This window comes from Archocentrus centrarchus, chromosome 6 (assembly GCF_007364275.1).
Source record: "Archocentrus centrarchus isolate MPI-CPG fArcCen1 chromosome 6, fArcCen1, whole genome shotgun sequence".
Taxonomy (NCBI): Eukaryota; Metazoa; Chordata; class Actinopteri; order Cichliformes; family Cichlidae; genus Archocentrus; species Archocentrus centrarchus.
This window is the reverse complement of record NC_044351.1, coordinates 6,892,186-6,914,420: the sequence shown is the minus strand read 5'-3', so window position 1 is coordinate 6,914,420 and position 22,235 is coordinate 6,892,186. Positions and strand designations below refer to the sequence as shown.

Sequence of the window (22,235 nt, the reverse complement as noted above, 5' to 3'; positions counted from 1 at the left end):
AGGTTCACCTTCAAAGTGAATGCTGTGCCTCAGCACTGTAGCCAACTTGTTTCAAAATGCACAACTTTTACGTTGAAGGAAAAAAGTCTCCATTTCTAGTTTGCATTGTCCTTTTTCAAGCTGAGTTCCAGATGGCCGAAATGAGTGAGACAGTGGGGCGGATCTGCTGATTTGAGGGCAGATCTGGCCCAAAGTCTTTTGCTGTCTGGGTTGTATCATGTGCAACGTGGTGGGAAAGTCTCTGGTGAATATTTCTTGTGGTGTCTCAGATTTCAATCAAACCTACCATAATGGTGCACAAAATTTGTATGGATATAAGTACAATAATAATATAAAAACTGTTTAGGTGAAATAAGCTTACATTGCTGAATGTGTCAAAATTATATAAATGGGAAAATGTTTTTCCAATTTTCTGGAGTTTCCTGAGGCAAGTAACTATAAAAAACCTGATACTGTGGTTCTTGTCCTGCTGGTAGCTTTGTGCTTTGCAGTTTGTTTTTTTCTTTTTCATCCACCAATTTAAGTTAGATAATGTTGGGGTGTAATATATTCAAAAATTAATATATTACACATTATTCATCTCAGTTTTCTTAAAAGTTGTACAGTACAGTAATCCCTCAGTTATCACGGGTGTTACGTTCCAGGACCACCCGCGATAAGTGAAAATCTGCGAAGTAGGGACGCTATATTTATTTTAATACTTATACATTATTTTAGTAGTTATACACTTTTTAAAGTTTTTTTAAAACCCTCCCCACACACTTATACACCAAATATATACATTACTGTACAACACGTACTACGCATGTGAAGAACGAGTACCGCAAAAACCCACGAAACAGCGAAAATAACGCGATAAATATTTTATTGATTGAAAACCCGCGAACCGCGAAGTAGCGAGGGATTACTGTACTTAATTACTCGCCACAGAAAATAATTTGTTACACTACTTGTTACATTACTTTCATGTTACTCCGTAAAATGACATTAATCGCACTGTCACATAATGACCAGTTAAGAATATAAACCCGAGGCTGCAGTTCCACCCACAAACACTATTCTAATGAGGACACACTCACAATCTTTCTTTTAGTGTTTACACATGAACACAAAGTTGACAACACAAAGCAAACTTGAAAACCAGCCCAAAGAGACTTCAAAGTGATCACCACTATGATTCAACTGTAGAAAAATGTACAGGTAGAAATGGAGGCTACAAGCCTGACTGCTCATTACTGCCTTTGTTACCTTTTGAAGTTCAGGGTCTGGTTGTTGGGCTGGGGTTGGTATGCAGTCAGCTTTAACATCACTGAGTTTTTTGGTAAATTTGAGTTAACATGTTGTCTCTTGAAACACAACGCAAGGCTACAGCTAGTAACACTATGAGGGATACATGGAAATGATCCCTATGGACACATAGAATTGCAGTTACATTTGGGTAACTGAAATAGCTGTGACTGTGCTACTGAAATGACTGCCTTTGGATTGTCTTAATTTATCTATATAGTTTTCATATCTTCAAAGAACTAAAAGTCTTCTGTGTAAAATTCACACAGAATTAACGTGAACACAGTGGCAGCCTGCGAAACAGTTGTTAATATGTGAAATACACACTGTTAAAAATAGTGCCCTCTCACCACTTATATAGGTACTTGAAATATCTGACAACATATATCCATAATGCAGCAGCTTATCATTACACTCCACTGAGCTGATGTATTGAACACAAGCAGAGAAAATGTTTCTAAGCTGAAGGACCATCCTTAAAGCTGAACATGTTACATAATCCCCTCAGGGTGGAGATGAGATGAGCACTCTGCATCGTCAGCAGGACATTGAGAGAATATAAATGATAACTAAACCCTTGAAGTTAAGAGGACTCCTCGGCATCGATACTTTTTTGTTTGTTTGCTATGTCAGCAGACTTTTTTCCCTTATGGGTTTCAAGAATGTATTGACAGGTGTCCTGCTGCTGTAAATGAAACGGAAAGCTAAATGACTCCTGATTGTACATAGCACCAGCTCCAGGTTGAGTCATCTGTCGCCCCGTATTCTTCTGATACATCATGCCTTTTTTCTTTCTTTGTTTTGCATGTGTCCTTCAACAACCCTCTTTGAAAGATTAATCTGCATTTTAGTTAGCTGTTGTCTTTTTTTGTCTGAGAAGGGAAAACTTTCCTCAGTGAAACAGAGAACAAAACAGACAGGGGATAACAAAGAGCAACAACATAACACTACCTGTTACACTATCAGTCTTACTCTCTTTGAATTTGTGAACATGTGCATGTGACCTCCTCCAATCCCCTTTTTTAGTAAAAAGTAGTCTGTTATGTTTTCATTTAGAGCTAATACCCATTACCTTTTAAAGAGGGCGCAATGCATAACAATGAAACCTCAAACAAAACATTCAAGTAACAATGAAAAAACAAGCAAAAAGATTAATAGGTATACCTAATTATGTTTTTGCTTTTTTTTTTTTAACATACTATACACTCATAAATCACTACACTATAGTGATTTATGTCACCACAATTTCAATATCAAAATACAGAACCTAAATGAGCCAGAAACATGCATGAATGTCTCCACCATTGTTCAGGCTTCCTATTGAGACCCAGCAGAGGCCAAACAACACATCCTACTCTCACCTAGGCAGCGTGGACGCCCAGGAAGCGGAGCCCATAGCACCACAACAGCTGAAGAACAGCGAATAGTCCCTAAGGCCAGATGGGACACCAGCTGGCACAGCAGGGGCACTGTGGCATACCCCCAGTGGCACAGGATGACCCAGCCCCATAAGGCACCCACGCAAACCCTCACCGCCATTGTGCCCACAAGCCCATGAGAAATCCCACCGGGCCAGTCCCCACCACTGAGAACCACAGAGGACCAAAGCCCATTAACACTGGGATGAGGTGAGAGAGAGCATAAGTGAAAAAAGATCGGCCAAGCTAAGCACTTAGCATGGGTCATGCTAAGGGAAAGTGGAGCGGTGGAGACAGTCAGCTGTTCCTGTATCGGGGATTAGGGAAATCATGTAGTGATGCTGCAGCTATCAGCATCAGGTATATCACTTATCTGGACATCAGAATGTTCAGATCACTGAAACAAAAACACTGGACTGGCCGAAAGCTGTGATCTGGGAGACATGCAGCTGCCGTCTTGCTAACTGCTACGTGTTTACATGAAGGCAGGCATTGTTTAAGCTTTGTGTAGGCTGTATGCTGTAGTGTCACACTATAAATAAAATAACGTAAAAAAATAAGAGGCTGTACATTACAGGAAAACTTAAAACATAAGGAAAAAGTACGGTAATAGGATGTGCAACTGGGTAGTATAATTTGGGGGGAAAAAGAACAAATTTACAGAATAAAATAATTTGAAAAAATGTACAGACTGATGTAGTGACAACCGACAACAGCACAAGTTGAATCCGAGCTCATGTTCCAACTAATAAAGCCACCTGTTACAGCACAAAGTAACCGAATTTTGTCATTAACTATGGCTCTAACGTTGGGTAACCGGAAGTATAAAACCGCGCAGCGGAAGTAGCAGTCTGTCATGGCAGTCTACGTGTGCTCTTCCAGAAACCCGTGGATATACATTATAAATTATTTATTCAAGTGTGTTCTCCAACTTCACATCATTTTGAAGTTAAGAGTTGTTCTGTTAATCTGAAAGTCTGTGTTGTGCCAGATTATAGAGAGCCTACAGAGCTCTACAGGGAGTAGAGTGCTTTCCACCAGTCTGTAAACAACAGGATTTTGAAACAGTTATGGGGTTCAATTAAAACAGTAATGAACGGGAGGTCTGAAAGTTTAATGTCTGTTTGTTGTAATTCTGTCCAAGACTTAGTTGCCCCCCACCTCCTTTACGCTTGTTGATCTGAAGAGTGGAAAGACTGATTTCAGCTTTTTTTTTTTTCCAGTAGAACTTTATGATGTTGGATGGTATTTATTTGCCCTAATAAGGAGATGGGGAGATTATTCCAGTGTTTCTAGTTGCTATTGTGTTTATCCAGAAGGCAAAGTTAAGTGAACTAAATCTGAAAATTTGGGTACTTAATATTGTCTGTGGGGAGAGAGAAGTGCAGATCTTGGTCTGCAGGATTGCTTAAGTTATCAAATGAATTAATGATTCTGACTAATTAAAAGAATAGTCTGATATTTGTGAGAAATTTGTCATGAGATTAAATGCTTCCCATAGTGAGTTGATGTTGAATGACTGCACAAGGTGTTTGTTACCACATTTTTTTCTGTGTTGGCTCCAAACCTTCTCTTCACTGACACGTGTAAGGCTTGTCATTCCGAGTGGAGTCCTTAAAGCTTGCCTGCCTTTAACAGCTGGTTGTCACACTGAGCCAGTAAAGCACAAGACTGGACAGAGCTCACACAGTTACAAAGATTGATTTCATGCTGTTAGCAGGTTTCTGTTCCTCAGGTGAACTATGTAGCGATGTGCAGCACCTGAGTAAGGACCGCTGGAAGGTATTTGTAGGAAAAAAAAAATAATAGCAGTATATTAGCTCTGGTTTTTGTTCGGGGGGGGGTGGGGGTAGCAGTGTTTTATAAATGACAAAATGACAAATTAAGTATTAACTAATACCTTTAAAATGCTTAGTAATGTCATCTCTGGCTGACAGGAAGCGTGTCACAGTATCTGAAATACTGTTAACTCTGCCATTTGAATGAATGAATGAATGAATGAAAAAGTAAACACACCTTTTTCATAACTTTATGTTTTATGACAGTATGGTGGTGGACTGAAGCATTGTGAGAGCAACGTTTATTACTGTTGATGTTGTCAGACATGATGATGATGTAATTACTGCTTTTGCACCATTTTCTGTTCTTATTACAAGGGCACCTTTCCAAGCACACACTAATTTCATGCAAAGTGATTTTCATTAAATAAGGAGACTGAGTTCCTGACTGGTTATTATTTTTTTTTTTTTTCTGTCCACAAGGGAGATGTCTGTGAAGCGGCGAGTCATTCTGACATTAACAGAAACATGACTGTAACAGCAGGAGTGATGTAGACGTTTACTTCAAATTTTAATAACTACTTCTTAGCCAATAGATTGCAGTATGTTTCAAAATGGATCAAATCAGACTCGTTAGACAGCCCACGGTTGAACCAACATACTGTGGAAAAGTAAAAATCTCGGATCTGCCTTTCATTATCTCTAGTATTAAGCATCATAACTGCAGCAGCTGGATGATGACCTAACCTAGCCTTAGTATAAACACCTCTCTGACAGCACAAAGGATGTTCCAAATGGGCCTTACCCACTGTACAGGCAACTCTGCTGAGAACTATATGTATGCTATATGGTCCTATGCATGCTATGGGCTCTGTGTGGGGCCTCCCTCTCCCCTTTGCTGGGGTGGGCATACGGTTGTCATTGGAATGTGTTGTTGTGGGTCTTCAATGCTGTTGGGGGGCTGCGGGCAGTCTTTCCCTATCTGCCTCTGACCTCTAAGTACATTTCATAGATATTCACGTTCTCTTACTTACTGATGCAAATGAACACACACACCATAAGACAACAAAATTGATTTGTGTTGCCATATTTTCTAACCCATGTGTATTTTTAGGTACTGTTTGTTTTTTGTTTGTTTTTGTGTGTTCTTTCTTTCTTTTTGTTTTTTTTTTTCCATTTTTTCCCCTTTTTTTTTCTTACAGGTGCAGCAGTTGGTGAACCATTGCGTTTTCTGGTTGTGCCCTGTCTTCTTATGTTTTTTCCTTCCTATTTTCTTCCCCTTTCTCTTTTTTCTTTCTTCTTGATTTTTTTCCCCACCTGTCAGCTCTGGCATTGCAACAATACATAAACATTACACATACATGTGAACATAACACAAATGAATTAATAAAATAAAATAAAATCACAATCAATAGGCGTCTAAAGAGAATCTATAGAGCTCATCTTGGAAAAGCAAATATATTTGGCACAAAAGTGCAGTCAGATCATGGTAAATGGAATAGTTCTTATATAGCGCTTTTCTACTCAGATATGAGCACTCAAAGCGCTTACACAACACGTTCACATTTACCCCATGCACACGCATTCATACAAGCACTTCCATGATTAATTAATTAAGCTAAGTGCTTTAATCGTCTAACATTCACTCACATTCATACTCCGACGGAACGGTCGGAGAGCAACTTGGGGTTAAGTATCTTGCCCAAGGATACATTGGCACGCAGCCTGCAGTAGCCAGGAATTGAACCACTGACCTTCCAATCAGTAGGTGACCTGCTCTACCTACTGAGCTACAGCCACCCCAAACCTCATGATTCCAATTGCAAAACCTGCAGACAGTACAGGCTTAAAAAAGGGGGAAAAAGAGAGAAACATGGCAGCAACAGCAGGAGCCATGTAGAATTTTATCTCTAAAGGGAAGCTCTTTATTATCCAGGAAAGAGACAGATGATAGTAAACAGCTTTACTTCAAATAATAAAATCAGAACACAAAATGAAAGATGATGGATATGAGCTGTCACAAGTGATGGATACCTTCTTTTATTGTTCAGTTGTGCAGAAAGTTCCAAGCTGTCACAGGATGACAAGCATCAGTCTCTGACAGAAAGCAGCCTGAGATGGCAGAAAATGGCAAGTATGTCCTCTGATGGTTAAAATGTGTAAATCTATCCTTATACACATATATCTGAGCTCAGTGTGAGATGGATCTGGTCCTGTTCAGTCATAGCAAAGGTCTGGTGTATAGGGTAATGATCACTGTCAGGATGTCATCGATCAACCAAGTGGTAGAATCCATTAGGATACAAGAATCAAAGTCATGACTTTAAACTAAGACCACATATAATAAATAGATGCATTGATACAATATATGGATTGGATATCATTCAAATTTCCAATCCATTAAGTTCAGCTTATATAATCAGCCATAACCTGGTTAGTTATAGTTAGAAAAACATGGAAATATCTTTGTATTTATGTTTGAAAATAATCCAACTTGACTAGAGCCCAAACATTCATTTAAGAAAATGACCTGGACACAGCCTACAAAACACACTGTTGGCACCTATCAGTGTGGTGCACCTTATGTTACAGACGAGCTACATAGTCAGCATTCTTCAGAAGAGCATTAGGAGTCATTTGTGCATTTGAGTCAAACTCATCTACAGGAACCAAGAGGATGCTGTCAAGACAGGGAAATCCAGTTAGAAGTCACACCATTCAAGGACTTCCACCCACTTTCAACCCCCACCAGTTTGCATACAGGGATAATGAGGTTGCAATAGCCACAGCCCCCCACATAACTCTGACCCATCTAAAACAGGAGAGTTTACATTGATTTCAGCCAGCTTGGTATTTAACAAAATCATTCCCAATATACTGGTAACAAAATTAATCAACCTTGTCCTCCCTCCATCTGCCTATGGATTGAAGACTTCCTCAGAGACCACCCACAAAGAGTCAAAGTAGGGCCCCAACACTCAGTTTCAACATTGGCTCCCTACAGAGATGTATGCTGATTCCCCTACTGTACACTTTACACATGACTGCACCCCCACCCAACCAAGCAACTCCATTGTGAAGTTTGCGGATGGCACAACAATAGTCTCGCTCATCACTGGGGAACAATAGTCTGCATACAAGGACGAGGTGGAAAAACTGACATCATGGCACAGCACTAACACCACAAAAACTAAAGAGATAATAGTGGACTTCAGGAGAAGCAGATCTGACCCTCAGCCCATATACATCAATGAGGACTGGGTGGAGTGGCTTTTTGACTTCAAATTTCTGGGTCTGCACCTGGATGATGAGCTTTACCTGCCACAGTAAAGCCTACATCATTCTGAACGACATGTTCCACTCAGCACATCACCAGTTTCAAGTGTTACCCTCAAGGAGGTGGTATAGCGCTTTGAGTGCTCTGATTGAGTAGAAAAGCGCTATATAAGAACTAGTCCATTTACCATATAGGACAAAAAAGCCAAAACAAACAGATTGAAAAACAGCACATATCGCAGGACTGTTGCAATAACAAATAATAAACGGCAACACGGAACGGTGCTTTTCTTACTTGTTTTAAAAGAGTGTGTTATTTTATCCATCCATCCATTCACTTCCGCTTAACCTGTTCAGGGTTGTAGGGGGGCTGGAGCCTATCCAAGCTGACATAGGGTGAGAGGCAGGGTAACAGTATGTTATTTTAATAATTTTTATTTATGACTATCCAGTCACTTTTTGGTACATGCTGCTGTAAACATGAGATTTTAGTACTAAATGTTTTTCTCTTCCTAAACCCAACCAAATTACTTTTGTGCCTATATCTAACTTAACTGTCCAATTCAATGGTAGGGCATAGAATGACGGAAGGTGATGCAAATAGAAGCAAATATTCAGCACAAAATTAAAATGTTGCAATCCAAGCATAAATTTACCTTGACAAATTTGATTTATCTTGATACTTTCAGATCTTTGAGTCCTATTTGTGTGGTTTTATGACTGTGAGGAAGAACTGTGAGGAAGAACTGAGTGCTGGGAGCTGATCAGCAGGGTTTCCAAACATGCTGCTAATTAAAATTACAGCCCTCCAGCAAAGGAAGGACTCCTCCAGAAGCCAGGAACAGGAAAAGTTAGATTTTTCTCAGTGGGCCACTGCAGTTTATTTAATAACACATCGTGAATCCTGTGTGACTGCAGCGAACCTCTTATTTCACAAGCACTGACATTATTATTATTATCATATCTATTCTTGTAATATCAGTTTTCTTTCCCACACACCATGTGTCATCGTCTATTTTTTCATCCTGCGGAGTTCTTTCAGACATCCGAGTAGACCCATGGTCATAATGTTTAATTGTATGATCATTTCATATGGCACTCCACATACTGTGGCAACACACAACACATACATGTCTATGCATGGCTAATCAGATGATGCTATTTTTATTTATCTGTGAAGCTAGATGACACAAAACAAGTATTTACACTGCACATATGTGTTAAAGGCATAAAGGCCAGGATGTCCTGTAAGATTAATGCACCTGACCCTAAAATTTTAGAAACATGTGGTCTATGTTTAACCAGATATTTAGTCTGGGCAGCATTACCTTGGCCATCAGTCCTTTTTGATCAGCATACAACATGCACATTATACAAATATGTAGGACTTTATTTTATCTGTGCAATATTACTAAAATTGGAAACATCCTGTCTAAAAAATAGCTGAAAAAATAGATCACGTATTTTCTAATTATTAATAGGCTGCTTTAAAAGTTTGCTGAAAAACCTTCAGTTAATCCAAAACGCTGCAGCAAGAGTACTGGCAGGTACCAGAAAGAAGTGAATTTTCTTCTCACATAAAAAGTCTTGAATAATCAGGCTCTGTCATGTCTTAAAGACCTTGTACTCCAAAACAGCACTTTTCTCTCAGCCTGTAGGCTTTCTTGTGGCTCCTAGACTGGTTAAAAGTAGAATGGTGTTTTGAAGACAGGCACCCTCTTTACTAGATTAGGCTTAAAACTCTCCTTTTTGAAAACAGTTACAGTTTTTTGGATTTTTTTGCCACAGCTGCTTTTGTTAGCAGTGGAGAGAGACAGGAAATGGGGGAAAGATACAGGGGAAGACACACGGGCAAATTGGCGACAGGCCGGGACACGAACCCACGCCACCCACACCTCAACACGGCATATGTATGTGGTCACTGGCTTCACCACTAAGCCACCCCGGCGCCCAAAAACGGTTACAGTTAAAACTTAATCAAGTGACCCTGAAACATGCCTTAGTTATGAGGCATGTTTAGTTACTCGTATGTCATTATAGGCTCAGGCTGCTGGGGGAATTCTTCCTTCTCTCTCCCTAGGGATGTCACTACATTACATGTCTTCTCTCTCCCATAGTTTGGGTTTTGTCCTGTTCTCCTGTTTCTCTTCTGCCTCCACTCACCACCATCCAGTCTGGGCAGACGGCTGATTCTCCCTGAGCCTGGTTCTGCCAGAGGTTTTGTCTTGTTAAAAGGGTGTTACATTGTGCTTGCTCATAGGGGATTGTCTGGGTTTTCACTGTAATACTGTAAGGGTTTTAACCTTACAATATGAACTGCTTTGAGGTTTTGTGATTTGGCCCTATATAAAAAAATCTGAATGAACTGATCTGAACACCATGGGTGGGAATTTCCCTCTTGTAACAGCAGTATCCTAATGATAGTCTCAAAAACAGGATATCAGACAGTCAAATTAACAAACAGAATGAGGTCCTGTCAGTGTGTGCTAATAATAAATAATTCCAAGCTGGCAAGATTTATCTAACATTTATAAGACATTGTTAGCTTTTTCATAACATATCCAAATTGAAGGCTCATGTCATCATGAGCTCATCTGTATGTACATCAACAGGTTCTATGCCCACTTTGAAGACTCCACCACCAGACTCAACCCACCACCCAGAGAAGAGCTCCTCAGTGTGAATCCTCACAAATCTGCTGGCCCAGACAGCATCCCTGGGTGGGTGCTAAGGGACTGTGCAGATCAACTCTCTGGGGTGTTGACAGACATTCTCAACTCCTCCCTCACACAAGCAGCTGTCCCCACCTGCTTAAAGACTGCCACCATCATCCCGATCCCCAAATGCTCCACAGTGACAGGCCTGAATGCCTATTGAATGCTCTGACTCCAATAGTCGTGCTTCGAAAGACCACTTACGGTCCACATCAAGGACACAATTGATATCACTGTGGACCCACACCAATATGCATACCAGAAGAACCGGTCCATGTAGGATGCCATCTCCTCTGTGGTTCACACCACCCTCACCCACCGGGAGTGTAAGGACTCCTCTGTCCGTATGCTCTTTATGGTCTTCACATCAGCCTTCAGCACCATTGTTCCACAGAACCTGGTGCACAAACCGTTCACACTTGGAGTGAGCTCTTCCCTCTGCAGCTGGGTCCTGGAATTCCTGAGCATCCATGACATCTCCCCCTCCCCCATCAGCACTGGCTCCCCCCAGGTCTGTGTGCTGAGCCCTCTCCTCTTCGCCCTGCTCACATAGGACTGCTCAGAAAAACACCCAGGCTGTCATATTGTGAAGTTTGCAGATGACACAGCAGTGGTTCAATGTATTGCTAACAATGATGAGCCTGACTGCAGGCAGCAGGTGGAACACCTGGAGAGTTGGTGCAGGGAGATCAATCTCTGTATCAATGTGACAAAAACAAAGGAGGTGATTGTGGACTTCAGAAGGGTCAGACACCTCCTCCTCCTGCACATTGGAGGATCTGTGGTGGAAGTGGTCCGCAGGTACAGGTACTTGGGCATACACCTGATTAAAGTGCTCAACTGGGGCAACAACACTTCCAGTCTGGTAAGGAAGGCACATCAGTGCCTCTACTTCCTTGGGAGGCTGAAGCGCTCTGGACTCAGAAGCTCAGTCCTTTCCTCATTTTACAGATGTGTGGTGGAGAGTGTCCTGGGCTCCTGCATCACAGTGTGGCACGGAAGCTGCTCTGCAGCAGAGAAGAAAGCTCTGCAGAGGGTGGTGAAGGCTGCACAGAGGACTGTTGGAGTCAGCTTCTCCAACACCAAGGACATTTACAACACCAGATGCAGGTAAAGGGCCACCTGCATCCTGAAGGACCCCACACACCCAGTACACACACTTTTTGTGCAGGAGGCTGAGGAGCATCAAGAGCAGGACCACCAGACTGAGGAACAGCTTCTTCCCTGAAGCTGTAAGACTGCTGTACAGAGCTGCACTGCTCTTGCACAGCTCTGTATAATGCTGCTGTTTCGCACACTTAAGCTGCTGTCACTTGCACAAGTCACTGCTGTGGCACCACAGGTCTCTACCATTACCCCAGATCCTAAACTGTAATTCCATAGTTACTTTTATATATTTATATATAGATATGCATATATTTTATTCATATTATTGTTATTATATTTATATTTACTCTTCTTTAAATTACTTGGAGCTGTCATAACTATTACATGGGCAACACTGGGTCCTGATGACAGAATTTCATTCCACTGCATACAAATATGATGCGAATAACAATAAAGAATACTTGAATCCTTGAATTTGTTTAATTTGAGCTCAGTGTGACTGCTCTACTTTATCACTCTGCTTTCTGTTTCTGCTTGTGTCATGATAAAAGAAACAGAGTAAAAATAGATGACATAGCATGAGCTGACAATGACTTGTTACATTATTGTACTGTAAGAGCAATAAAGGCTTCTCACCAAGTGTTAATCCATGTAAATGCTTTGCTTGACAGTTTCACTTTCCCTCTTGCTGTAAAAGAACAGTCTTTCTTCTGAACTGCTCCAGTCACCCTCCACCTAACAAGATAAACTTGAGCAATTGGGGTGCACAGGTGCAGAAGAAAAGTGGAAGGAGGGCCTGCAAGCTTGCATATTCATTTATATGCATCAATCTGCACATGTGGGATGAGGCAAAGATTTAGAGTCACATCTGAGCAATTACACAAATTTAAATTTTATTTTCATGAAAAACTATAGATTTCATTTTAATGAACAGAAGAAAGTTTAAGGAATTTATGAAATACCAGGAATGAAACTTAAATTGACTAAAATGTGAAAAAGTGAAAAGGCCCTTTAAAGAAAGTATGAGCATAACTGATGCTGCTGTTTATTCAGACCATAATCTATCATTAATGGCGATGTGTATCCATTATATTCTTCTGCTGCCAGTTATGTGATACTGTATTATACCATCTAAATGATAGGTGTGTCACCTATGTATATATATATTAGTATATATTAGGTTTAGCTCTAATTTTGGACTTTATAATTCCGCCTGCTCTGTGTCATATCACGTATGACAGACAGACTCTTTTTAATATCAGAATACAGCACTCTGGCTGTATTCTGACACCTTTTTCTCCCGACCCGACTTGGCCTCGGGAGATACTGCGTTTCCAGTGGGCCAGCTCAAACAAAGGACCCAGGTCACGGACAAGGCCCCGAGGGAAAAGAGCCGGCGTAAGAGAGAGGCTGAGGCGCAGAGCGCACCAAACGCCACTGCCGAGCATCCTGTTGGCTAATGTCCAGTCACTGGATAACAAGCTGGACGAACTCAGGGCCAGGATACAGTTTCAGAGGGACATAAGGGACTGCAACATCATCTGTCTCACGGAGACATGGCTGACTCCCCTCATACCGGACCACGCCGTACAGCCGTCGGAGTTCTTCAGTGTTCATCGCACGGACAGAACGAGTGAGTCTGGAAAATCAAGAGGAGGAGGTGTGTGCCTAATGATTAATAACAACTGGTGTGACAGTAGGAATGTTGTCCTTCTGAAACAATCATGTTCACCTAACCTGGAGCTCCTAACCCTGAAATGCCGTCCCCACTACCTGCCCCGCGAGTTTACTTCGGTCATCTTCAGCGCCGTCTATATTCCACCTCAGGCGGACACAAACACTGCACTATCCGAGCTACATGAGGCTATTTCCACCTATCAGGCTAACCAGCGTGATGCGGCTCTCATCGTAGCCGGGGACTTTAACAGTGTAAACTTGAAAAAGCTGATACCGGAGTTGATTCAACACATCGACTGCCCCACCAGAGGAGAGAGGACCCTAGACCACTGCTATTCTCCATTCAAAGATGGCTACAAAGCAAAGCCTCTTCCGCCTTTTGGGAAGTCTGACCACACCTCTGTACTTCTCATGCCGAAATACAAACAACGGCTCAGGCAGGAACCCCCTGCTGTGAGAGAAGTGACACGGTGGTCTGATCAAACAGAGGCCGCTCTGCAGGGTGCGTTGGATTCAACCGACTGGGACATGTTTCGCAGCAGCGCGGGCGGAGACATCGAGGAGTTTACGGAAACTGTCGTGGGATTTATTGGGAAAGTTGTTGATGACACTTCACTTAGGAGGACCATCAGGACTTTTCCCAACCAGAAGCCGTGGGTGGATAAATCTGTCCGCGACGCCCTGAGGTCCCGCACCGTTGCCTACAACTCCGGCCTCGCCTCTGGGAACATGGAGGACTACAAGGTTGCATCATACAACGTCCGCAGAGCGGTGAAAGAGGCAAAACATCGCTACGGCCGCAGACTGGAACAGCAACTACAACAGTCTGACTCCAGGGGACTGTGGCAGGGACTACGCACCATCACGGACTACAAAGCACCACACACACACCCGGTGAGTGCCGACGCTTCTCTGGCTGATGAACTCAACATCTTCTTTGCGCGCTTTGAGTCGGGAAGCCGACAGCCCGCTGCGCTCCCGGCCGGAGGGGCGGAGACACTCACTGTGACGGAGCGCGACGTGAGGAGGGCGTTTAGACGTGTAAACACCAGGAAAGCGGCTGGACCAGACGGTATTAGTGGACGTGTCCTTAAGACCTGCGCTGACCAGCTGGCACCTGTGTTTACACTGATATTCAACCTCTCACTGAAACTGTGTGTGATTCCCACCTGCTTTAAAAAGTCCATCATAGTCCCTGTCCCAAAGAAACCACACCCCAGCAGCCCCAATGACTTCAGGCCCATAGCGCTCACCTCTGTGGTGATGAAATGTTTTGAGAGACTCATCAAGACATTCATCACCTCCTCACTGCCCACCACCCTCGACCCACTACAGTTTGCATACCGGCCAGACAGATCCACAGATGACGCCATATCCTTCCTCCTCCACAAGACCCTTTCACACATAGACACTGGTAAGGGGAACTATGTGAGAGTGCTGTTTGTAGATTACAGCTCAGCATTCAACACCATAGTTCCCTCCAGGCTGGTCTCTAAGCTGCTGGACCTGGGCCTGGGCCCATCCCTGTGCAGGTGGGTTCACAGCTTCCTGACCAGCAGACCACAGGTGGTACGAGTGGGTCACCTCACCTCATCCTCCCTCACCCTCAACACTGGATCCCCCCAAGGCTGTGTGCTCAGCCCTCTGCTGTACTCACTGTACACCCATGACTGCGAGGCCACGTCAGAGTCCAACGTCATCATCAAGTTTGCTGACGACACTGCTGTTGTGGGACTAATCTCTCACAATGAGGAGACAGCCTACAGGAGAGAGGTCTCCCGCCTGGAGAACTGGTGCCAGGAGAACCACCTCCTGCTCAACGTCAGCAAAACAAAGGAACTGATCGTGGACTTCAGCAGGAAGCAGCAGAGGGACTACCATCCACTTGTCATCAGTGGTGCTGAGGTGGAAAGAGTGGACACCTTCAAATACCTGGGAGTGACCATCTCACAGGACCTGTCCTGGACTCATCACATAAACATCACTGTGAAGAAGGCCAGACAGCGTCTCTACCTCCTCAGGCGGCTGAGAGACTTCAAGCTCCCACTCAAGGTGCTCAGGAACCTTTACACCTGCACCATCGAGAGCATCATGCGTGGGAGCATCACCACCTGGATGGGAAACTGCACCAAGCAGGACTTCATGGCCCTAAAAAGGGTGGTTCGTTCAGCTGAACGGACCATCAGAACCACCCTCCCCAACCTGCAGGACATTTACACCAAGCAGTGCAGGCTGAGGGCCATGAAGATCCTAAAACAGCCCAGCCACCCCGGACACTCTCTCTTCTCCCTGCTCCCATCAGGCCGGCGTTACCGCTGCCTGAGGGCTAAGACTGAAAGGTTGAAGAAGAGTTTTTACCCACAAGCCATCCGTCTGCTCAACTCTGAGCCCTAACTGGACCATTATTGCACAATGTAAATATTATAATTTATAAAAGTGTGTATAGTGTATAGTATATAGAGTATAGTGTATAGTGTGAATTACTTTTTTTTATTTTTATTCTTCTTATTTATATGTGTGTGTATATATGGTTGCAGGTACAAAATACATTTCACTGTGCATTGTACTGTGTATAACTGTGCATGTGACAAATAAACACTATCTTATCTTATCTTATCTTATGTGAATATTTATTTAAAAAATGAATCTCATCAAAATTTGAATTCTATCTTGAACCAAGTTTGATCCTTTGCCAAATAAGATACTTCGTTCCTATCAGAAAAGTGGTAAAGGATGCAAATATGACTTGTCAAATAATTAGATGAGCAGATGACATGATTAAAAGTCCTGGATCTTATAATCATACAGAAGAGACTAGACACACTATCGGTTCCTACACAGCTTTGCTATTTGACCCCCCAATTACAAGATTTTTCACTCCTCTCTGGAGCATGTTATGAATGTTTTCTCTTTATGTCTTCTATGGTGGCATAATTAAACCATTAAAAGGAAAATATGGAAAGGACTTGATGTTTAACTAATAACAGTCACTTTCCTTGATTTCTATTGACTTGGATATTTTAAATCTTGCATCATTGGAGCCTCAAAATCTTTTTGCATATTTTTCTTTTATGTGTTGATGTGTGCCACTCTTGATTTGAAATGTATGATTTTTCTGCACAACTTACATACAAAATATTTCATTTCCCAAGGTCAGAAGGATTACATGATGTGGAATGGATTGTGTTTTGAATAGACTTCCTCTGTCCTTAACCTGAGAGGTTGCTTTTCAGAGTTTCTGAATACCTGACAATATTACCCAATCTGGAAAATAAATTTAAAAAATGTGTTGCATTTGTTCATGACTTATATAAGTCATAAAAGAAATACCAATTATAATTTCTCATAACTTATATTGGGTGGCTTCTTTGACTAATGTAACATAAATAAAAATAACTAACATTTATTTATTTTTTTATTTTGTTTTTCATATGAGCAGAACCTCAAACCTGTTCTTCATATCAAGTTCTGTAGGAAATAAATTTCAGTCTCTCTCTGAAGTGTTAAAGCTGCAGTGCTCTGATAGTGTCAGCTCTCAGACAGGTTTGCATTTACAGTACAGGGTTTAATTTGTCAACTGTCACTGAGCAAGTCAGTCTGAGTGACATTTGTATTGCTGTCAGGCCCAGAGCTATCCATCTTCCTCCCGCTTCCTTCTCCTCTGTGAATCCTGACGAGGTGTCCATTGGCGCTCTGTCAAACATGCCGGCCTGTGACTGAAGTGAAATCAACCAGCTTTTCTATCTTTCTCTAAAGAATGATTTTCCAGCCCCACTGGGCCTGTTGGCCTGCCTGCCACAGGATCTATGGCCTGATCCACACCTCTAATTTACACAGTAGAGCTTGCTAACTCAGTTTGTTTAAATCTCAACAAATAAGCAGTCGGATGTTTGGAAGTGGATATGGACAATATTTAACAGTCTCAGTAAAAAACATTACTTTCATCTTCCTTATATTTTTAGTTCATAGTTGGGTTTGTATGACTTCATCCATATAATTAAAAAAAAATTATAATCTGCTTGTGATACCCAGATGATAAGTATTGTAATGATTCTGTTTATCCATACGCATAAAGGAATAGTTTCACTCCTGTCAAATATGATTTCTTATGTGGCTGTTTGTTAATCATGAAGCTGAAGCCAAGACTAGAATTGGCAGTAATTTAATATTTGCTTGCTGAGCCACAATGAGCCACAATAATTATGATATAACAAGCAACAAATACTAGATTTTCAACACAGACAACAGTGCATATGGCACGGCATGGTAAAAGGAACATGCTGGTCCATTAGGCACTGTTCTATGTGGCGTGGATGACAAATCATTCACTATTTTAGATGTAAGCATGACTAGATGCTTGTATTTTTTGGTAGCCTTATGGTGCACTGTATACTGCTTATCATACAGTTTCAGCTGAAATATTCAATTCAAGTCAAGTTCAAGTTATTTATATAGTGCCAAATCACAATAAACAGTCACCTCAAGGTACTTTATCTTGTAAGGAAAAGAACCTGTGATAATGTACGGCAAACCCCAACAATCAAACGATTCCCTATGAGCAAGCACTTGTTAACAATGAGAAGGAAAAACTCCCTTTTAATAGAAAGACACCTCTGGCAGAACCTGGCTCAGGGAAGGGCAGCCATCTCCCACGGGTGTTTGGGGGTGAGGGGAGGGAGACAGGACAAAAGACACACTGTGAAAGAGTGCCAGAGATTAATAATAAGTAATGATTCTATGCAAAATGGTGTATAAACATATAGAGTGACAAGAGGTGAGTAAAGAAGAAACACTTAGTGCATCATTGGACCCACAGCAGCCTAGGCCTATTGCAGCATAAGTAAGGAATGGTTCAGGGTCACCTGATCCAGTCCGAACTATAAGCTTGATCAAAAAGGAAAGTTCTGAGTCTTATCTTAAATTAGAGAGGGTGTCCGTCTCCTGAATCTAAACTGGGAGCTGGTTCCAGAGAAGAGGAGCCTGAAAGCTGAAAGCTCTGTCTCCCATTCTACTTTTAAATACCCTAGGAACCACACGTAACCATTCAGTCAACCTCTGTGGGAGTAGAGTTAAGCTAGCTGCTCTGCACTGTGGTGGCACATGACATTGGTGAAGATAATAGTGGAGGAATCCTATCCTTAAACTTAGTTAAAGCACTTACAGACATCTATTGTAATTAAATTTATTCCACACTGTGTAATCCAATATTGTAAATTTAGGTACCCTAATTAGAAATATGGTTAAGAAAATGTCTGAACAAACAACACTGATACAGATCCTTTGATGATATTTTACAAAAAAAAAAAAGAAAACACTTATGAGAAGCTTAATTTTTTGCCTTTGGTTCATTTTATGGTATCATAAATTTATAGTACATTATTAAATATTATTATTATACTATTACAATTATAGGATATTGTTTATTGTATTATTTGGATTTTTGTAGTGCAATTCTGTGTTTCTTATGATGGATTTAATGGAAAGCTGCAATAAGCCAACAGTCTTAGACTAAGCTTCTTTACCTGTGGTAAAGTGGTTTTAACCATGTGGTTTCTCCACAGATTCCTCAGATCAGCTACGCCTCAACAGCTCCAGAGCTCAGTGACAATACACGCTATGACTTCTTCTCCCGTGTGGTTCCTCCAGACTCCTATCAGGCTCAAGCCATGCTAGACATCGTGACAGCAATGGGCTGGAACTATGTGTCCACACTGGCCTCTGAGGGAAGTTATGGCGAGAGCGGTGTTGAGGCTTTCATCCAGATCTCCAGAGAGTTGGGTAGGAAACCTCAAACAGATATATAGTTAACTGAACATAAAGTGATATCTGACACTTTGTTATTCTTTGGAAATCAAGCATGATTAATTACAGCTTGACTTGATAAAATCTGTGGAGTGAAATGGGACCAATAGCTACTGATCTGAAGCTGCTGCTTGATCAGTTTGCTGTACTATGTTGATGAAAGAACAGAAGAGGTCTTGAAATTGATTCTTGATCTAATTACACCAGAAGCTGACATATTTCTCCATGGCTGGTCACTGTGGGGTAATCAGGCCCAGCTCTGATTAATATCTTATCATACCGAGACAAGCCCTGACATTAATTAGATTATAAGAGACACGTTCAAATTAATCAGCAGTCACATGTATGTTGGAGATTATCATTTTGTATGTATGTGGTTGTTGAATTCAAGTTCATTGACTGTTGAAATGAATCAGAGGCTCTGAGTGGCTCTATCAGACTCTGAATGATGATGGGTTATGACATATTCAAAAAAATGAGCTTACACTGCTCTCAGTTTAAACTAGCTTGTCTTTACACTTTCCATAAGTTTATTTCACTCTCAACAATGATCTATCCCATGATTAGTAACAGAAACTGCATATATAATGCTCCAGCTCCAGCTGGATATAAAGTCAGAAGACTCAAATACATAGTTTCAAGGCTTCAAAAAAAAATGTTCATCAACTGAAATAAATAAAAGCAGTAATTAAAAGGAAAAAAAGATAAGATAAGATAGTGTTTATTTGTCACATGCACAGTTATACACAGTACAATGCACAGTGAAATGTATTTTGTACCTGCAACCTTATATACACACACATATAAATAAGAAGAATAAAAATTAAAAAAAAGTAATTCACACTATACACTATACTCTATATACTATACACTATACACACTTTTTAAATTATAATATTTACACTGTGCAATAATGGTCCAGTTAGGGCTCAGAGTTGAGCAGACGGATGGCTTGTGGGTAAAAACTCTTCTTCAACCTTTCAGTCTTAGTCCTCAGGCAGCGGTAGCGCCGGCCTGATGGGAGCAGGGAGAAGAGAGAGTGTCCAGGGTGGCTGGGCTGTTTTAGGATCTTCATGGCCCTCAGCCTGCACTGCTTGGTGTAAATGTCCTGCAGGTTGGGGAGGGTGGTTCTGATGGTCCGTTCAGCTGAACGAACCACCCTTTTTAGGGCCATGAAGTCCTGCTTGGTGCAGTTTCCCATCCAGGTGGTGATGCTCCCACGCATGATGCTCTCGATGGTGCAGGTGTAAAAGTTCCTGAGCACCTTGAGTGGGAGCTTGAAGTCTCTCAGCCGCCTGAGGAGGTAGAGACGCTGTCTGGCCTTCTTCACAGTGATGTTTATGTGATGAGTCCAGGACAGGTCCTGTGAGATGGTCACTCCCAGGTATTTGAAGGTGTCCACTCTTTCCACCTCAGCACCACTGATGACAAGTGGATGGTAGTCCCTCTGCTGCTTCCTGCTGAAGACCACGATCAGTTCCTTTGTTTTGCTGACGTTGAGCAGGAGGTGGTTCTCCTGGCACCAGTTCTCCAGGCGGGAGACCTCTCTCCTGTAGGCTGTCTCCTCATTGTGAGAGATTAGTCCCACAACAGCAGTGTCGTCAGCAAACTTGATGATGACGTTGGACTCTGACGTGGCCTCGCAGTCATGGGTGTACAGTGAGTACAGCAGAGGGCTGAGCACACAGCCTTGGGGGGATCCAGTGTTGAGGGTGAGGGAGGATGAGGTGAGGTGACCCACTCGTACCACCTGAAAACGATTAACTGCGACTGTATTTTGTGTTTACAAAAGTAACTAAAATGTACTGAAATGATGGCTAAAATGCCCTTTGTTTTCATGTTTGTCTGTTTATTTAAAGGTCTTGTGGACTGATAAGAAATCATTTTTTTTCTGCTCTAGCAGCTTTAGCTGGTCGTGTGATTGTTGCACCTTTAAGAATGACAGTGGTCTATTCTCTGGGTAACACGCTTAATTGTTTTCTGTTTTATTTTCTGTGAAACAGAACAGGACACAACAGTTCAGCACCTGTGTTAATTGCATATCTTACACTGACACTGGCTACAGAACATCTTGTTCTGCTAATCCCATCAGTGTCCTTGTGCCCACAGCGCCCTCTGTCGAACAGACACTTCATCTACGTTCTCCCCCACAATTTTTAATGTCTCCTGACATTATAACTAATGTTCTACCATGGTCTCCATATGTGTCTGTGCTCTCTATACTGAGTCTCTATTACTTCACAGTGTCTTGTGATCAATGATGGCTGCCCTAGCCTCTCGTAACTCAGTACGACAGGTGGCTGCCTGAGCCTATGTGGTTGTGACCTCCCTGTTTGAGTCAGTACTGTTCCACACTCACCACCCTCAGGAACCACGATGTTGGCTGGGTCCAATTCGTGTTACTGGGATACATCAGCAACGTCTTCACTCTGTAGTGGCAAATCCTCTTTGCTCTGTAGTCACAAATCCTCTTCACTAGCTGGTGAATCCTGCTGAGGCTGGAAAGGTTCTGCCTCAGGATTCAGTGGAGCTGGGCTCTGATGCCTCCCTCTACCCCATCTGAGATGCCACTGGTAGACGTGCTCGTCGTCATCTGAGCTGCTGTCGGATGCTGGTTGCTGCTGCTGGATGTTGTTAGATGTTCTCCTTACTCTTGACGGTCTCTGTACAGTCCTCTGCTGCTGTTAAGTCTGTTCTGGTGGCTGTTCAATGGGCAAGTAGTCACATGGCAGGAGCAGATTCCTGGGAACAACTGCCAACACCATTCTCTGGGCTGATCCAATAAACTGGGCTGCAGGGCTGGACTGGCAATCGGGTGTACCGGGCATTTGCCCGGTGGGCCGACAGTCCTCAGGGGCCGATGCTGTTGGATTTTTTTCTTCCCTGTTTTTTCTAAGATACCGGCCCTCAATTTAGAGGGGGCGGCCCATTGGCCCATCTTCAATATAGACAGTGGACGGAACCAATCAGGATATAGGATGAAAGCGGCCCCACCCTTTCTCTGCATGGTGCAGAGCACTGAAACTACGCCCGCTAGTAGTTTCAGTGTTGAGCGCGTGTGTTAAAGGAGAGGCAATATGGAAAAAGTGGCAGAAAGGGGGTGCGGAGAAGTTACATGTGAAGAAATTTAAGATTGTCTCTGTAGATGCTACAAAATGTGGAAAGATCACAGACAT

The 22,235-nt window shown here is 42.3% G+C and overlaps 1 protein-coding gene across 1 annotated transcript in view; it reads left to right on the top strand.

Moving 5' to 3' along the window:
• Positions 1–22,235, top strand: part of LOC115781267 (metabotropic glutamate receptor 8-like) — a 290,231-nt gene that overhangs the window by 38,324 nt on the left and 229,672 nt on the right. Inside the window, exon 2 of the mRNA XM_030730834.1 lies at positions 18,819–19,035. Within this exon, the coding sequence (XP_030586694.1) occupies positions 18,819–19,035 (217 nt within the window). The remainder of the gene's footprint in view (positions 1–18,818; positions 19,036–22,235) is intronic.